Source organism: Nothoprocta perdicaria, unplaced genomic scaffold (assembly GCF_003342845.1).
Source record: "Nothoprocta perdicaria isolate Ctin4 unplaced genomic scaffold, notPer1 scaffold_4, whole genome shotgun sequence".
Classification (NCBI taxonomy): Eukaryota; Metazoa; Chordata; class Aves; order Tinamiformes; family Tinamidae; genus Nothoprocta; species Nothoprocta perdicaria.
This window is the reverse complement of record NW_020455643.1, coordinates 5,525,169-5,544,967: the sequence shown is the minus strand read 5'-3', so window position 1 is coordinate 5,544,967 and position 19,799 is coordinate 5,525,169. Positions and strand designations below refer to the sequence as shown.

At 37.0% G+C, this 19,799-nt stretch overlaps 1 protein-coding gene across 1 annotated transcript in view; it reads right to left on the bottom strand.

Annotated features, from left to right (window-relative positions):
* NAALADL2 (N-acetylated alpha-linked acidic dipeptidase like 2) overlaps positions 1 to 19,799 on the bottom strand; it is a 224,557-nt gene that overhangs the window by 193,242 nt on the left and 11,516 nt on the right. Inside the window, exon 2 of the mRNA XM_026045231.1 lies at positions 9,361 to 9,862. Coding sequence (XP_025901016.1) covers positions 9,361 to 9,862 — 502 coding nt within the window. The remainder of the gene's footprint in view (positions 1 to 9,360; positions 9,863 to 19,799) is intronic.

Genomic DNA, 19,799 nt, shown 5'->3' with positions numbered 1-19,799 from the left:
CTGGTAACAAAGTCATGATGAAGCCTGCTGCATCAATATATCACCTTGTCTTTAACGGTCATTTCTATTTTTAATTTTATGTCTCATCTTATAAACATCAGTTTTTGCTGTTCCTACAGTAGATTCAGGAGTGCTGGTATCTATTTTCATGTGATCAATTACCCACTCAATCTTTTTGATAGACTGATGGAGCTTCTCAAGTTTTTCCATTTTTGCTCAAAGTTTTTCATTTCTTATAAAAGATAGTAACAAAAGCAACCTCCTTGCTCACCTGAATACTAGCACACTAAATATTGGCTCTCAAAAACACAATGTGAAACAGAGAATCACATGAAATAGTGACCTAAAACAGTCACAACATGAAGGCAACGAGCACTCCCAATACAGATCTAACAAGTATTTCTTACGCTACACTAAGAAAATATTATCAGTTTTACTGTGATTCACATAGCTCCATTGCAGAGCTAAATCCTTAATAATTCTTCATGTCTTTGAAACTGTAAGAATAATAGCAACATATGATATTATGAAGAACTTAAAAGAAAGCCTTGGTCTTGAGGTTAAAACAATAATCAGGTTTCAGCCATTATGATAAAGGAGAAATGACAGGAAACACTAAAACATACTCAAGTTTTTAAATGAGTAGCATATGTAGCAATCTCAGCTATATATATATATATATAGCTATATTGACATATATCTATGTATACAGCTACATATATATATAGCTATGTAGCTATATATGTATATACATGCGCACACACACATATTCCTGTAATACATCACCGTCTTTATGAAACTTACAGTGATTAAGTTTTCCATTAGGAGAAAAGGGATACCTGTATWAACTTCCAAAACACAATGTTTTATTTATCTTTTTAGCACATAAGCTAAATAATTTACAAACAAAATCACAAAAACTGCCCCAAGGGTCTGTCCTAAGATTCTGAGAAATTAGGCAGACTTTACTCGTTCCTTGTCAGCATTTTGTTTTCTGGAATAGTTTCTAGAAATATTACCAATGAAAAACAAGCTTGGTAACACAGAAGAAAATTACTTGTATTCTTTAAGTTATTATTTGCAGTGCTAGCAGCACACTGGCAGCTTCCATTTGCCTTACACAAAGCACATCATGAATAATTCAGTTTCCTGCTTTGTTCTCTAAATAGTTGACAGGGGATGGAAACTTTGCTCATGACCGAATGGCCTTTTTTCCTAGGCTTGACTATTTATTTAATAATGTACATCACTGAGCCCATCACCTGGGTTGGCATTTGTTAAAAATAAGAGTATTGAATAGCTACTGCTCACAACTGGCCATGAAAGCAGCAGCTTCCCAGAGCTGCCACCTTTTGCTCACCAATAGCACTCACCCAGCTGTTTAAATAATTAACTAATCCCAATCTGCACCACATCAGCGCTGCCTCATGCAGACCACAACAGGAACCAGATCACAGAACCACCAGGAACGCGTTCCTGCCCTGTCAGGAGAATGACTGCAAATAAGTGAGCTTTGTGCTGACTCGCAGCTGCCCCGCTCCAACAAAACACAACATTTCCATCAAAGGCATGCTCACTTTTTCACCAATTCCACATCCATTGCAGCTCTGAGGCTTCTTCAGACTACAGGCTCCTGCTCACAAGCATACTGCAGAAAGCAAAGCACAAATATTGGATAAACGAGCTGGCAAAGCATATTTAAAAATTTGGGCATGTTATATCAGGTAGGATTATATCGTATTATGTAGGGCTATGGTATTGATCTTGAGCCATATCCTACCTTCTGATGCAAAGACACTCAAATCACTTCTTAACAGCTGGAGAGAGAAAAAAGTTGTCAAGTTTTCTCCCTTCTTTAAAAAATTAGCTTTTGCAACAGACAAATTAGGATATTAAGTTAGTTGAGGACCAAAACTTGTTTTGGATGGAAAACACACAGACAAAAAACAAATCCTCATTTAGAATAAAGAAACTAATAACATTTTCCGAAAAGTTTTGCTTCAGAGCCRTTAGAAAACTTTGAGAGAAATATTTGAATGAGCTTTTCAGTTTTTACAGCTCACAAAAAGACAATGCATGAATTGATAAAGTTCTTTTCAACTGGAATATTTAAGTCTTTTCAATGTTGAAAAATATCCAAGAAAATAAGCAGAATGAGGCTCAATGTCTTAATTTGGACAAGCACTAGTTCACCAACACCTACATAAATCTGGACCAAATACACCTATGCTTGGGAAACCTTAGCTTATATTAAATGCAAGACTTATATGTTTAAAGGTCATCCATTAGTGAGATTGAGAAAAATGATACATATACACAGACTTATTTACTATACTCTCTGTAAAGAGCCTTCTTCAGAAATGCCAAACCAGAAAAGCCCCAACTTCTTAATACATTTTRTATTTGTTTCAGCATGGCAGCTCCTGCACTTCAGAAACTCATCACCTTTCCAAGAGAATTGAGCTGAGACTAGAAGCCCCTTAATGCAAGGCAACACAAGAACAGGCTTATTAAAATTGATTATTATTCAGACAATATCAATTTCATTATCTCTGATCGATTCCTAGCAAGGCTCCTTAGTTTCAGTTACAAATGCTGCATGAATGGTAACTTAATACTGCGCCACAAATTGCCGTCCTGCTGCTCCTGATAAATTTGGGAGCAATCTGACTTATTAGCAGGCCTCCAGTAAAGAGCTGTCGTAGGTGCTGACTGTGGGGAGCTTGATGTCAAAGCACCACCAAACCTGGCAGAGAAAACTCTTCCCCCTCGAGGCCTTGTTAATTTGATTTATGTATACAGGCAGGAAACTAATTGCTAATTGTTGCAGCGCAGACCGTCGAATTGCAGCTTTCTCCTCCAATATTGCATCTCAAGAGGACCAGAGGGCCTCAGCTTTACAGTCTGCAGATGAGATGCATCCTAAGCAGGCATTTCCATGTGTCCAAGGCTCCAGAAATTTGCCAAGAGGGCTCTTTGCATTGTCCCACACCAYGTTCTCCTTGGAGATACTGGGGCCACCCTCCAACCAGGCTGCGCAGCAGAGGTGCAAACCCCAGTGCAGCCACCTGGGCAAGAGCAATTGCCCTTGCTCAGGTAATTAGCAGATAGTCAGCACATCCAGTGCTGCTGATTGAATTGTTAAGGGCCCTTATTCTGGAAGGTTTAACTTCTCCCTCTCTTTAAGTATGTCTCTGTGATCACTTGCTAAAATAATCCAGGAAGCGACAGTGAAGAACAAATCTGCCCCATTCCCAAGTCCCCTGATACTTTGACACCAGCTCACAATAAAAATTGGCTGTCACCTCAATAGCACTCATGATTTTGCCTTCAGATTCTTTTGTTAAATGAAACAGGAACTGGTGACACTCATAAAGCTGGAGAGTGGCAACATGAAGGGGTCTCCTAAACTTTGCCTTTTGGGCCGTTAAGAGTCACTTGAGGCAATCTGAATAAGCAGAATTGCCTAAATAAGCATTCCTCTCTTCAGAATGAGTCTAGTACGCAGCCTGCAACAACCTAAAGTATATAAAAAGTACGCCAAACACTACACAAACTCATTAATACTTTGTGAATCATGAGTCTTCAGCCATCTTTCCAGTTTGATGTTTCATTAAAATGAGGTACTACACCACAACAATAGACGTACGAAAGAAGGACTAAACAAAAACAAAAATCTACAATAAGAACTTCTAAAAATCCCCAACTAGCTCATCAACACGCTCTGTAATTCCACAAGATAAACAAAATGGAAAAACATTGTTGTGCTAAAACACTCCAATGCGTCGTTCTCGATTCCCTTATAGCCAGGCAGGACATACACAACACATACACAACACTCCTGCCTCTCCCCTCTTGAGCACAGGTCTCAGAGGTCTGACAATATTTCTGTTATTTTCATACATCTCTAAGAGAAAATTAGATACTTTTTGTCATTTAAAGAGTTTATGAACTGATAAGTTGGCCCAATTTTGATGTTCTTTCTACAGCACAGAACTGCATGCTGTTTTTAAGAAACAAGCAATAAGGCAGAAACCACTCATGTAGGCTGGGACAGATAAGAAAATTTATCAAGGGACCAGTTACTTATTATGGCAATGTGAATACACAGCTTATTGCATCTAATTCATTCCTCTACCACACTGGTATATTGCTTAGAAAAATTATTTTAAAGCAACACGCTGTTACTTCATTTACAAAGGATACCGACATAATACAAAATCAGATTTTACTGTAAATGACTTCCCAAATCTAACATCCAAAATTCAATATACTTTTATGGTTATCCTTACAAAAAATAATCAACAGGAAAATTGTTCTCACTGAACCATACAGTGGACTTGAAACATTAAATGTATCCTTACAATGCTGAAAAACCATAAGCCAAGATATTTTTGGCAAAATTCTGATCTTATTCAAAAACTGCCTGACGCTAACAGGAACAAATTTGCATCTGCTTTTCAGGTATTATATCAATATGATGCTTCTTGCTTTTGTCTATACAAAAAAAAAAAAAAAAAAAANCAATGGAAGAGCTATGTTTGACATTTTCTATTAACACCTCAAGGTCCAGATATTCCCTATTTGCAGAGGAGTCATAACACATTATACAACCACATATTAGCAGCCTACATTCACCAAGTTATGGTCCAGAGATAACCCTTATGGAAAGGAGCACAGCATCTTTCTTCTATAGAAGTCGTTCTTTCTTGGCAAAGGGTAAGGTGGGACACTTGCACTTGTTGGACATTACTACTAACTCTTTTCAGAAGAGTCTCCTGAGTCCTTCCCAGGAGAAACAGCCACCAGAGCCCATGGGCACACTAGAATTCTCATTTCAAGAATAATCCCCCTCAGTCCCTTACTGTAAGGGACAAAACTTTGCTCCTGCCACGATTCCTCATTCCTGCAACAGCCGATAAAGCTTTGCCAAACAGCAGGTTGGAAATGTAATTCAGTGCAAATCACCAAAATTTGATTTTGCTGAGCAGACTTTTTGGACTTGTTTTGCTTGCTGGATATATATTTCATCCTTTTTTTTTTTTTTTTTTTTACCAAAAAAAGAAAAAAAAGAGAAAAGTTTTGAAGCTCCAAGTTTTCAAGTTTTTAACAAAGCTGAAAAGACCTGATAGAGACATGAAACATTTAGGTATCAAATGGCGGTTTCCTATCTCACTTCCAGAAAGTGAAGTACATCCCTTTTCTCACTGTATAGGAACTTCTGTTTCTTTGGCAATGATGGTATAAGGGAACTGTTGCTGTCTTCTTTCTTAATGCCTTTTGAAGCAGTAAAGCTTCCGTTGTGGATAACGCTGGGCACCAGCGATGAATCAATTCCTACCACAGATGGATTTGTGAGATTGTGCAGGTGATATGACCAGCTGGAAGAAAGGAGAGATATGCCTCCAAAGGACACCTATTACAACCAGACATATTATGAAAGGATTTAAACCTTCCTGTTGCTCACAGGAGAAGAAAAAAAAAATAGCAAAAAAAAACAATTTAGTAACAAGTTTAAGAAATGGAGAGTAATAGACAAAAAAATTCTTTTGTGTGTGACCCCACATCCTTAACCATGGAAAAGAGTATCTAAGTTGACTGCAAATATGATCTATCACTTGTCACAAATTTGACAGCCACTGAGATACACGAACTGTGAAAGGAGTTACATGGTGAAGTAGTATAAAAGATTATTACAATTTTAATATTAATGCTTGAGAAAATAAACTAATCTGATAAACCAAATGCAATAGCTAGACTTAGATCAACACAACAGTCTACTTTTCTTTCAGCTTACTATGCAACATTAATCTTTCTGTTTATCTGTTTTAATTTACAGAAATCAGAACAAAATTACAGCTTCCCACTGAGTATACATAGTAGCTTCATATTTCACAGGAAATTTAGGATTTTGTTTCCTTTTTTTCTGTTTTGGAGCAACTTGAACTAACATCATACAAAACTAAAATCCTATTTTTTATATTTCTTCTATGTGAATGCTTTGCAATGTTCAATTCACTATTCAAAACAGAATATGAAACACTAAGAAAAAGTTGTCACACTGGGCAGTACTATTTGTTACAAAATTAGAGATCTTAGAGATGGTATTTTGGCTACGTTCCATACTTTCAGACTCGTCCTCTTTGATTTCATTATAAACATTCAACTCAATCCTTAATGGCAAAACCAATGAACTCTTGTTTGCATAAAACTTAAATATTCATCATTGTTAAATGTGAAAGCTTAACACCACACACGATGAACAAAACCTTGGCACTAGCGAATTTTGTGACCAGAATGCCACAGTGCTGTCAATTTTATTTTTATCTCTTGTATCTTCCAAGAGAAAATAGGTCAGGAAAAATTTGCCTAAGAGGTAGTGGGAAGGAACTGACACTGCACAGTGCTAATGGCATTCTGATCTTTAATTTGGCAACAGAAGTTCAATCCACTCATTATAAACAGTAATCTGCTGAATAGTTCAATTATGTAATAATGAACACTATATAGCTAAACCGCATCTGGCAGATACACAATAAAAACAGGATAAAAATGCATCATTAGTGCCTCTTTCTTTATGCACACAGGGAAGGAAAAAACAGCTGAATTTTCAGATGCACTTGAGTGATAATAGCAAACAGAATTCTGTTTTCAAGAAGAATTCAACAATGTCTGTTTTCACAGAAAATTGGATTCATTTACTTTTGAAATTTTGACAGTGTACTTAGAATCACTGGGTGTCACCATTTATTCAAAATCTTCAGATCCAAAGCATTATTATAAACCTCAAACACTTCCACATCTAGTCATGTTCATCACTTGTGAAAACTGAATTTTACTTATTCTAAAGACTCAGGATCTATGATGCTTACAGAATCTAAACACAGACAATTATTTTCTAACTATGCCCACTGGATGTACCAGAAAACATTTTGGAGATATTGCACTTCCAATTTGCAGCAAAGCCCGGAAGATCCCAAAATTCACCTGACTGCAGGAGATTTTGTCGTAGCAGAAAGTTCTTACTCCAGATCTCCAAGCACATCAAGGTGATGTGCACTTGGTTAGTAAGACTGGTACTGCTACGTCCAGCGTGCATTTTTCTCCTATTTCCTTCTTCAGGACTGTTAACCAAATTTCTCACTATTATCGATTCTGATCCAAGTAGTAATCTATGAAAATTAAATTAGTGTCATTCTGAGTAACATTTAGAAATTGCAATTTAAGCAGCTGCCACTTATCCTCATAATTCAAAGTATATTAAGTTGAAAGAAGTCTTAGAATAACATATATCGATTTTGTCATATTTTTTTTTCTTTTTCTCCAAGGAACAGATGTTGCCTGCTTTGTATTTGTGGGGCTACGTACACACAGGTTTCATTGCAACAGCTCCAACTCTTGCCGAACAGATGCTGCAGGAGAACCACTGAACACAACATACAATTTACAACACACAGAACTCTGCCTTGGACCAAAACTTTGGATTTTTTTTTTTTTTTTTTGGGTACTGCACCACACTCTAAGTATTGTTTAGCTATTTATATATATTACCGATAGGCAGCCAAGTACATCCTGTTGAAATTCTAAGAATTGTATATGCTTATAAAAAGATAAGGAAATGAGGAATAAAATAAAGCCTAAGTTTCATAAGATCCAAAMCAGCTATATAATTCCCTTCTCTCAGATCTGGATTCTCACTAAGATCCTAATAGCAGGTTGAAATAGTTTGAAAAGTGTTAAAATAACTGAATGTTTTTATGCCATCCTTTGAAATAAAAAATGAAAAGCGATTCCCAAACCCCAAACAYAATCTATTGGAATACTAACCTAGGACTGACCAAATTCTCTATCATTTGTGGTAATTCTCACAATACCCAATCTGTATAGTTCAGTTCWTTCAGATGGTTGGTTCATGTCAAAGTCTCRTGATAGGCTTCAATCTAATTTCCTTCCCAAGCAGATAAGGAAGCTGATTTTTTACCCTTCCATACCACAATTATTCACCAGCTACATCATTTTTTAGAAGTAATTACATCTATCAAATAGAGATGGATCAGTTAATGAGAAATGACATCAAGACTTTCATACATTTTTCTCCTTGAATTTAGTTAAGGCTTGGCTTGAAACACGGCATTTTTTAGTTTTGCGTATCAAATATTTTATGTACATGTGTGTGTGTATATATATAAGAATACTTTTGATTTACTTCTGATCTTCTTAGCCCAGTTCTTTAGACTTCCACTACAACAATCTTTTGTAACTTCAAATACATTCCGCTCTGCAAGAGACAAAAAGCCATCAAGGCACTCCCTTTATCATGGGGGGGGGGAAAAAAAGTAAAAACTTCCACAGTTTCAGGTCAGTTTCATAAACTTGAGGCAAGTTGATTTCCTCCCTTATATAGAAATAACTTTCAAAACTAGGACAGAAAACCTGGTTTCTTCCACATTCACTGCTATGGGAAAATGATTATAATTTCTATTTATCTCGGGCCAATGGTGTATTTTGATACCATGGTGAAAAGTGCACTTTCCAAGCACTGGAAGCAGTCCATATTCAACACACATAAATATGAATATAAATACAAATTTAAATAAATGTAAATGTATGTGTGTGTGTGTGTGTGCGCGCGTGCATCTATATATTCAAGTCAGTGACAGGAATCAGTGGGTATTTCATAGCCCTTCATATCAATAAAACAGGTCCTTTGGATTAAAACACTGAGTTACCTTTATAATCAGGTAACTCTTAAAATCATATTGGGAAAAAGAGTTAATTTGCCTATTTGGGTGCTCAGCAATCACAGTTTTTTTCACAATTTTTCACAATCACAATTTTTTCCACCTTACCATCCATGCAGACTAAAGGCTTACTTTCACCTCATGGACTGCAAAACAAGTCAGGATCCACTTCAGTTGTCACTGTGATTAAGTGGGAATTTCTTAAAATATTACGTATTATAAAACTGAGTCCAAAAATCTTGCTATTTAACCAAGCCATTTGAAAGCTCACTCAATTACCAAGTTTATTTCTCTCCATTCCCACCACTTCATTTGGACTGTTTTCCAATTTGTGTACAATCAAGGTAATATTGATATTTAGCAACAGAATATTATTAAAGCAAACTCAATTTTCTCTCAAACAGGATGATCTACACAAAACTCCATGCTGTTGCACAGCATTCTAGTTCCATTCTCTCTTCTCCCATCCATATGTATGGGAAGTTTCCCAGGCATCAGAATAAAATAGAGCACAGGAAGAAATATTGAAGATTTGTTAATAAGATGTCACATAAAACACAGGAAAACTTAACTTTGGCACTTGGTTGCATTTAGACAAAAATACATCAAGATTACATACCTGTAGGTCTGTTGAATATTTTCAGCTTTGATTTCCTTGAGAATCTCTTGGAAGACATGAGGGTTATTTGACTCTGGAGATGTTGAGGAAGGCGGACACTTCTTGTGTCCATAATATCCTGTCAAAATCCCCAAAATAAATACRATCAAAACAGTGCAAAGTACTTTAAACATCTGACAGAAATTGCGGCGGTTGCTCTTTGGTGGCTGTCTCATGTAACGTGAGATGTAGTCTGGATCCTCCTGAAGACGCTGGAATCTTCCTTTGGGAGACATGGAAGGTTGGATGGGCTCCAGGTCAAGGTCGGGGCTCTGCGAGTTCCCTGGAGGATGTTGGGCTGCACCATCCAAGCGGAAGTGGTCAAAGCCGGGCTCCTCCAGCTCCTTCTCCATGTCCCATTCCAGGTCCAGTGCCGTTGCCTGCAGGTCATCGTTGTCCATGTACAGAGAATGCCCTTGGGCTCTCTGGTCCACGTGCACTTTGTGGTAGGCCATCTTTTTATCTATTAAAAACAACAACAACAAGAACAAAACGTTAGCTTTCTTATGTTTCTTTAGTAAACCTGAGGGACTTGAGCATTTAAAAGCAGAACCTTCGTCCACAGTGTTCCTTTCTCGCTACTTCCATCCTCCTTCCTGCCTTTGGAGCATAATCACTCCCATGCTCATCATCACAGAGGGGAAAGAAGACATTTAAAGAGCTACAACATATTGTAAGAATATTAGTAAAGGGGATTCACAAATACCAGTGGCAAAACACAATAGTTACCACATTATTTTTTCAATCTCCAGTCTCCAATATTAAAAATTGATTGAAGGTAAATAGTTTTYGAAGCAATTGCTTATTACCTGAAAGTCATTTTAAAGCTGCAACAACTGTATCAACTTTATTTTATTCATCACACAAAATAATGCCTTTAAAATAAAGCAAAATAATGATAATAAAATAGTAATAATAATAATAACTTGCCTGATCTGGTTCTAAATGCAAGGAAACGATAAGTTAAAAATGAAAATTCAGGGTGACACTGCATGTACGCATCAATAAAAGCCTTCCCTTTAGATAGGGCACTCTATTATTTATGGGTATTTTAAATGCATAGTTCCTGAATGACTGATGAATTTACTTAGAAAATGCCCCAGCCGTTTTGCTCCACTTATTTTTTCCCATTTAAATGAATCAAAATCTTTGCCAGGTACATATATCAAAACCGTTCATTTACTYGTGAGGCCTATCTGGGGCATTTCTAACCATTTCTATGGAAGCACGAGCCCTCTAAATGGAGCTCTGACCTCCAGGACAAATTCTCCAAGTCAATTTTCAACAAATCATTTTTTTTTAAACACGCTGCAACAGTGTGGTGCCGTTTTCATCCATACGTGGACAGTCCATCACATAAGCATCAGTAATTTACAGCTTTTCAAACACCAGACAGAACCATCAATTAGAAAGMCTGCAGCTATAGGTACTAAACTTCTCACAGTGATGGACAGCTGATTGACAGCACAACACTACACCTCTCTTTTTATATTTTAAGGCATTTGCTTTCTTTAAAGACCTACTCCCAGATAACATTATTTTGGCCATATAATAGATGAACCTACCTCATGGCAAAGTAGAGTTTAGCTTTTTGAAATTCATTGAAAAGAAGGAATCATTAGAAAACAATGATACAATGAATGTTTGTTGTTCACTGAAATACTATTTTGTTTTCATTGCAAAGCCATATAGAAAATCACTTGCTTGCAACTTGCAGGCAATATAGCACACACTTTCAGCAGTGTTTCAAATCTTCCTGTCATGTAGGTTTTGMCAATCAATCCTCCATCTGCAATCCAAATTCTTCTGTATGCAGCAAAAGCAACAGAGCTTAGGCTGAGCTCAACTAAAGAAGCCAAATTAGTTTGAATATGCCACATTATTTATTTAAATAATGATTAAGAAACGCTTGCCTTTAAAATCCAGTTGAGTTGACATATGGTTTAAACTTGCAAAGCCATATGCATTTTGCCTTTGTTTCTGCAAAGTACTCAAAGTGAGACATAGTGCAAGGGTTTAAAGCAACCCTGCTAATTTTAAGCATGTTTGAACGGACAGATTGCATGTTTTTTCTCTGGAAAACCCCCAAGGAATCTTTTAAATTCACTTCAGTTGTCCTTAAGGATTCTGGAGTTTTTATCAAAAGTATCTTCCCTAGAGATGTGCAAAATATTCAGATCTTTGCASATCCTGTTCAATTTAGCAGGTAAATAAATGTGCTGTTTAGATGTGCCTTTGTGCATCTTGCTGTGTTGCATTTTCTAAATTATCCATGTGCTTCATTGGTTTGCACATCAGAGWTCACAATGGCAAAGGTCGTGTAGCTGTAGTTCTATAAAATAACACACACTTAATTTTTTCAAGTGAATAGGATCATATATTCATGCAGTATTAGCTCTGCAGGGATCTTTGGAGGATATCCAGCTCAGTACCTCACTCACAGGACTACTGCCAACACTGTATCAGCAAACCATTACTCTATCCTGCTGAACCTCGGAAACCTCACAGGAAGGAGGATCCCAGCACCTTTGAGGGTAACCAGTTTCACTGCTCTGCACTCCTCCTGGAATTTTTCCTAATGTGAGCCTGAATCTCCAAAGCCAGAATTTGCACCTTTTTTTTTTTTTTTTTTTTTTTTTTNTTTTTTTTTTTTTTTTTTTTTTTTTTTTTTTAATTATTATTACCACATATTCCTACCAAGAGGAGTTTAGCTCTGCTCTCTCTCCTCTCTCTCCAAGTACTTTGCTGCTATCACATTCCCACCTTCACCAAGAAGATACTAGCCTGGGATCATCTGCAGAATCCCCTTCAGTTTCTCAGCATCCTTCTTGAACTGGAGTACCCAAATCAARACACATGATATCTGGCAAGTTTACRAAGGTTCCTCTGAACTGTAGCTCTGCTATTAAGCTCTACAGAAAACCAAGATGATAAAAATGTTTATAAAAATTCCTATACTCGCCTAGCCATGCCAAGGCACAGTAACACTCCATAACTCTATCTAAAGGCAATCAACCTCCACATGGGTTAATGATCCCATTTCTGACCCCGGTAAATCAAGGGCACAGTCACTGAAGCCATTAGGTAGTAGCAACCTTGTCTATAATAGGCATTGCAGGGTGGTGTCCATGTATCCTGACAGGGAAGCCATCAAGGCACTACCTCTGTCCCTACAACCCAAYCAAATTTACCTTAAGGTACAACATAAGCAGATTTAGGATTGTTATAGGTATGGAGTGCAAATGTGTTCGGTGACCTTAGACCTTTGTTTGTTCTTTTTAATATAAATTTCTGCTGAAAAAAGTTGTCAAGTTTAAGAAAAGCCAGCGGCTGGTCATAGTAGTCTGCCTGGAGGTGTCCTTTTGCAAGCCACAYGAGTCCTGCAAATCTATCCCAACATGTTATTCCACACACAGACAACACGGTGTGACACACAGCATCCCGCCTGCTCCAGCGTCTTCGTGCGGAACTGAGTTGATGACTTCTCTTTGCAACAAAACACAAGGAGCATTAGTGCGGGTCAACAGAGGAATCCTCAGTGGCTTCCCGTGAATAAAGCTCCAAGGAAGCATCGTTCTTTCTGCCTCTTTGCCTGCATACATATCAGTAATGCAGTTCTGCCATGCTCGACACAGCCTTTCCCTGCCTGAATATCTGGGCGTTCAGTGTGGGAGCATCTTACATTAAACACATTTTTTTTTTCTCCTTTAGTTAGGCATCACTCACTTTGCAAACACATTTTGCACCTGGGATCAAGTAAATCTGTATAGAAAGCTCTGTACTCTTAGCAGTGTACATGTTTTTCACCGACTTTCTAGCAATTTTTGCACTTTGCAGTTAGCCCTTCCCAAATTAAACCACATAAGCCAGCTGGAACTGATGTTCCTTTTTTTTCTAAASCATATCCAACACTGGCTTAGTCTTAGGAGATGGGATACATATGGTATATGGTAAAAGGTTGAAGATTCAGCAAGAATTTGATAGAMTCCCTGTCCTCTATTTATGCACATTTTTCAGAGATGTATGAGAATATGAGGGTGTCATGATTAATGAAGGCGAGAACTGCAGTATTTGAAAGCTCAATTCTCAGTTTTGCATACCCATCTCTTACAGACATTTTCAGATACCTACAAGTTAACAAACTTTTTTTATGTGTAAAAATTATCACTGTTATTAAACTGAACTCTGAACTGTTCWTATTAATTAATCTATACCAGTGAAATTAACTACTTAAGAAGTAAACATAATATTTCTTCACTGTGCCTAGAGCAGCCTTAAGTATAGTGAGGAATTAGCTCCATCAGAGCAAATGTTTTCAATAAACCCTCATGATCTTTTAGACTAGGCCAGAGTTTGCACACAGCTCTCAGAGCTTAAGCACTTTATGCCGTAGTACTTTATGACTTAAAGATAAAGAAAGCATGCATTAAGTCAAGAATTAAGAGGCATATTCAGAAAACTTGGTATACTGAGTTGAGCTCRGATACAAATTGCATAGTGTATTCTGAATTTCCTCACTTGTCACCCAAAACAAGAATTGACAGAAATGCTGATGACTTGCACAAATTCAGTATTACAAAATTACCTCAATGTGTGTTGGTGCTCTTGAAAGGCGATCCTGGATACTCATGTTGGGGCACCTGCTCTCATACATCAATACCGGAGATGTCTGGGATGTCTCAGCAAAGCAACATTAATCAGAAAATGACAATTTGCTGACACCAAACCTTTAAACACTAAAAATGATGTTTTAAACAGTGAAAGTCCTGGCAGCACCACAGTGATTAGTCACCCTCACCCATATACGTGAGATCTGCTTTTACTTAACCCRATGACTCATCACGATAAGACGGGCACAATTATACAACATGCCTCTGTAAATAATGCAGCTCTGGCTGCCTGATGCCTCACGGGTCCTATGATTCACAGGCATAAATTCCTAAGCCATGTTTCCACCAACCATACTCTCCTTTTCCTCAGCTATATATTTAACATAAGAAAAGAATATTCCTAAATGTTGGACAATAACGTGTGTTCTAAAGACAGTATTGGTTGCATTCAGCTACTAGAATATGGAGGTGCAGTGCATGGCACACTGCAAATCTGCTCACATGTGCAGTTAGCTCCTCTCTATGATTTTTTACTAGTTCAAATCATTCCAGGAAAATGCTGAAGACCAAGTCCTCTCYGCTCTGGCTGGGAAACAGAACTATTCATTTCACAGTGCAAAATATGTTAAAGCTTCTTAAAAAAACGTGTGGTGATTCAATTACTCTAATTCTCTTTAATTTTGGAAATCCATACTGAAAAGTCAAGAGGAGTCACAGAATCACAGAAGCCTTGATCAGAGGGGACCTCTGGGGGGCAGCTAATCCAACTTTCCACTCAAAGGGGGACTGCTGTGAACAACAGATCAAGTCCAGAGCTAAAAGGTTCAATAGGAGCACAAGCGTATGGAATTTCTTTCCTTTTCTATTGCAAATGCATCTGTTTATTATTGAAAATAACACCACTATTTTAAAAAAGTAATATAATCAGTCACTAATCTCTACACAGGCATGCTTGCCTAAACCAGAGAAAAGAGGCAGAAACGGAAGCATGAATGAGAGCCCYAACACACAGATACAGCATCCATGGACCATAAATCACATTTCCATGAGTGAGACATGGCAGTCCCCAAGCCAGTGTCCTTGGTATGTGAACCACGTTAATCAGATTGTATGAGCATTTGCTGGAAGCTCATGGGAAAGCAAGCAACTACAACTACAAAGCAAGCTGAGCAGATTGGTAGGAAGGAGGGGGAAAAAAAAAATCCCTCTCTGCTTGACTTGTAACCCTTGAAGTGCAAGAATGCTGTGAGGTTTCCTTGCAGGAGCAGCACAGATTGAGACTGGGACACAACAAACACGCCAGCTTTCTGAAAGGTCTAACAGAGCAGCAGGGCCTAGACTTGGGCAGATAACCCCTTCCTTTCTAGGGGACCTTTTAAGGCTTTTTCCTTCATCTGGTAGCAAGGCACTTAAATGCCTCCTAGTTTGGGCTGTACCTGCCTTGCTTTCCCAGTGACAGAGATGGATGGAAAGTCTCCTCACTTGAGACAACTGTGTTTAACAAGACACATTTGAGAGTTTCAGGGAAACTTCACTGTTGTATCTGCAAAAGCTTTCTACTGACCTTATTCCCAATCTGATTCTGCATCAGCTCAACCACTGGTTTCACAAATAGGTCTGTGTACAAAGTGAGGAAGCATTGAAAAAAACAATGGTCATATGTCCATGTACATTCTCAAAACCTATAAAATGAAGATATTCCATAAGCTACTTTAATAAGAAGAGAGTTTCCAGTAACTGTGAAAATATTATCCCTMACTGATTGCTAAAAGGAACTCGCAAAATTGGTATTAATGACCCTGAATTATATAATGATCACATAAAATCTACAAATATGTGTATTTTTATCATGGTATGGGTATTTTTGGACTAAAATAAGCAGTAGAGACACATTTCCTTCACGCTTTTCTTTCACAATACATATCATTTCCTTACTGAAAAATTAACATTTTAATAAAATTTCATTTTTCATTAGGAATATTTCCCTCATGAAACAACTTATTTTTATATGACCTGATTTCAAGCTCTGAAGGAGAAAGGAGGGGAAAAAAAAAAAAAAAAAAGGAAAAAAAAAAGGGAAAAAAAAAAAAGATGCCCATGAGCTTTTAGGGGAGGAGGATCAGACCATGCAATTTAAAACAGTAGAACTTCTCTCTTCACTTATGCTCATTTTCACAGTGAAGTAACTTCCACTGGGCTTCACAGTGCTGAGTATTTCATGATTTATAGTATGGAAAGAGAGAGGCAAATCAGTCTCTAGCGAAAAGTCACCCAAGCTAATGAAAAATTTAAAATGACTAAATTTATAATTAAGATGAATCAAGAAATGACATTCAAAAGCAGTTACATTAACATAAATTTMAAGAGCAAAAGTTTGAATGCTAGTTTTTCTGTCAGCAGCATACATACCAAATTCCCCGTATTTTAGATATGCAGTTATAGCTGTACTTCCTGTATAAATCAAAAGTATTAGCAAACACCTTGAACTATTTTAAATGTTTCGCATAGCTTCTATGCTTTACTTATGAACAGGTATATTATTAGAAATAAAGTGTCATCTTCAATGACACTTAAAAGCAACGCTGTTAGGCGACTAAATGCCAAGCAAATGCCATGAAAAAGTAACATTCCGTAAGTTTTAAACAGACTTACATTCAGCAAGTTTTTAAACAGACAAATATTTGTCAYGGAATATTTGTCCTGCCAAAGAGAAGGCTCAAACACTTGTTTATCATAATAATGCAGACAGATTGCTAACAATTGCCTTCAATTGTGCATGCAATTGATACAGTGCAAAAAAAAAAGAACTCCTTTGCTTTCTCTTTAAAAAATTGTCTACGTTATGAACCATCTTCCTACACGTTCAAAGGCTTCACCTGCTGGCTAGAYATTGCAAAGTGTACAGTCAGAATAGAGATCAAAATAAAAAGAAAACTGTTCCATTATTTTATAACCTTACAAACAAATTAAAAAATCATTGCAAAGTTAGGCCAAAAGTCTAACCTGTCATACATTTAAAGAAAATCACTCCAAACTATATATCTATGTAAAAATGCATAAGTTCTTTATAAATCATTATCTGTATTATCTCATTTCATTTTTCCTTCCCTTTTAAATCTAGGAAATGATTAAGTTTAGCTAATTGGGTATTGCTATAAAATCATTCAGAATTTTTTACTTTCACTCCAAAACTTAGCTCAGAATAATTGCAATAACGCAATTATCTASTGCAGTTGCCATCTGTGATATGAAAGTCAACATTTTAATTATTCTGATTGTAATTTAGAGGCCCACACAAACACCAGTTTGGGGCTACATATGGATTTTATTCTCAGGGATTAACGTCAGAACAGGTGGATTCAACACTTCAAAAGACAGCTGGCTCAATGCCCACAGACTTTTCTACCTAGTAGGTGACTGCTACAAAGAGCTGAAGAACTGAATTTGATTTGAAGATCGGTTGTTAAGCCCCTGGCTGAGTTCATCATCAACAACAAAAGGGATAAAAGAAATTGACCTCTGTTTTAAAACACTTTCATGTTACTTTGAAGCAGTTATCATTGAAGCAAGGAGATGACATTATCATTAGAGATGCAGATTATCCCAAACTCCTAATGATTTCGGTGACAATATCGAAACTAAGGTTGTGAGGGAAGAACAACGCTACTGCAATGGAGCAGATACCTCTGAGTAGGCATCTCTCCAACAGCAGACTGCAAAATTTTTGTCCTCTATAATGCAGTTAAGAGGACTGAAGTCTGCTTAAATTAATGGGAAATCAAAATAAATATTTTAGAATATGAAATGTAGAGGTGACCCTTTGGAGTTTTGGAGTAGAGTAATGGAAAGATAGATGCTTAATGACTTTGAAAACAGTTTGAATCTCTTTTACTAAGGCCAAAATGATCACAAAGTGAGCAAAGAATTAAAAAAAATAAAGAATAAAAAATAAATCAAGATAATGAGGTATCTTAAGAACCAAGTATTGGTCTGGCATCAACATGGTCTGCATTTCATAAACAGTGACTACTACCATTCATTCAACTGACAGATATTCAGTTGCGTGGAAGGGTAGGCTGACATATCCCAGCAATCCATAAATCCCGTCCCATAAAACTCCATACCGGATCTGGAAACAAAGCATGTTATTGAAGATCTACACAAACCATTATCAACACACTAAATTAACTCTYGGCCCTAACGAAGCTAGGGGCAGTCCTGTTACTTTGCTGGACCCTGATTTCACCTTTTATTCTCCTTCTCCCATACAGATTTTGTATCCGTGATGGGTTTCTATTCCCCAAAACTGAAGCTAGGCACTATTTTTTTTGCTGGATGACATACCCAACTTTATTTCTCTGAATACTCTAATTGATTTTCATGAGATGCCATAATGTTGGGAGGCAAACATGCACTTGAATCTCTTAGCACTGCAATCCAAATGCCGCTTTCTGGCAGGCCTCCGACGAGCAGCCCGATTAGTTTCTTAGTTTTTAAGATTTCCATATTGCAGTGTGGAGTGCAAGGACTAATGAGCTGAAAAATCTTTCACTTAAAGATAATAATTCAACTACTGAGCTAAATAAAATAGTATATTAGGGAAATATGTAATATTTATCTACAGACATGACTTTGCTTATGTATTCATCCCAGAAGTAATAATTTTATTATTACTAACATAAACATGCCATGTTTTGAAAGAAAATAATTAGACGAGGAAAAAAGATGCTAAATTACACCCAGGACAATGAAGACAGGCTGCTTGGAAGGTGGGAAGTTGCCCAGTTTGTCTACTGTGTACTTCACCACTTTATAGCACTTTTTTGAAATCATATGGCATAAATGCACATACATGTGGATGTGCACACATAGAGAAAAAAAACACTTCAAAAATGGGTAGGCAGATGGTGCTACAGCAGGTAATATTGGATAGCACCTAGAACACGAACAAAGTTTTCCAAAGACAAGCAAACACTATTTATGATTCCAAAAGCATAAAGGGAAAAGGGAGGCAATAAGCAACATCCAGTTTGATCTTTTCATTACAATGTAATAGATTTTCTTGAATTGACAATTATTTTCCACCTACTCTGTACTTTGAAGCAGTAATAAACTGTAAGCTTTATACCATGTTTCATTCCTATCACAATATTTAAGATGAAAAAAGGCAACATAAACTGGTTGTCTAAGAAATGAAAATAACTATAATCATATAGTACTGAGCAAGAAAATTTGTCATCAGTTTTGCCGCTATGAAGAGGTCAGAAAGASGGATATGCAATATATGCCCTTGAGTCAGAAAGGAACATCGATGCTCCTGAAGTGTTAGCAGTAGGAAAGAAATGTTAGTCTAGYTCTTTTTATTTCTTCATCTTATGCAGAAGCACAGAATCGCCGATTCAAAGTGCAGAAGCAAAGACGGGTACACAGGCTGGATCAGCGATAAAGCAGGGACTGGTGATTTACTTTTATAGAGGAACTTAAAAATAAGGTAGGTCTGTGCTGGTCTGCTTAATGTGCTACCTAGGCAAATGTGGTGCCTCCAAAGACGTCAAAAATACTTGGAAGGAAACTTGYCACGTCCAAGGAAGTCAAAATGCTCAGAGATAAATACTGAAGAAGGCAAAGTTCGATATCAGTCAAACCTCCCAGAGCAGCAGAAGGCGTTTTTACCTAGTAATAAGAAACATTTACAGAGTCTGGAATTTTAGTGGATATTTCAGGAAGTTTAAATGCTTGCCATTAGCAAAAATCACATATAAACATATATGCATCTTTTTATTCCAATTA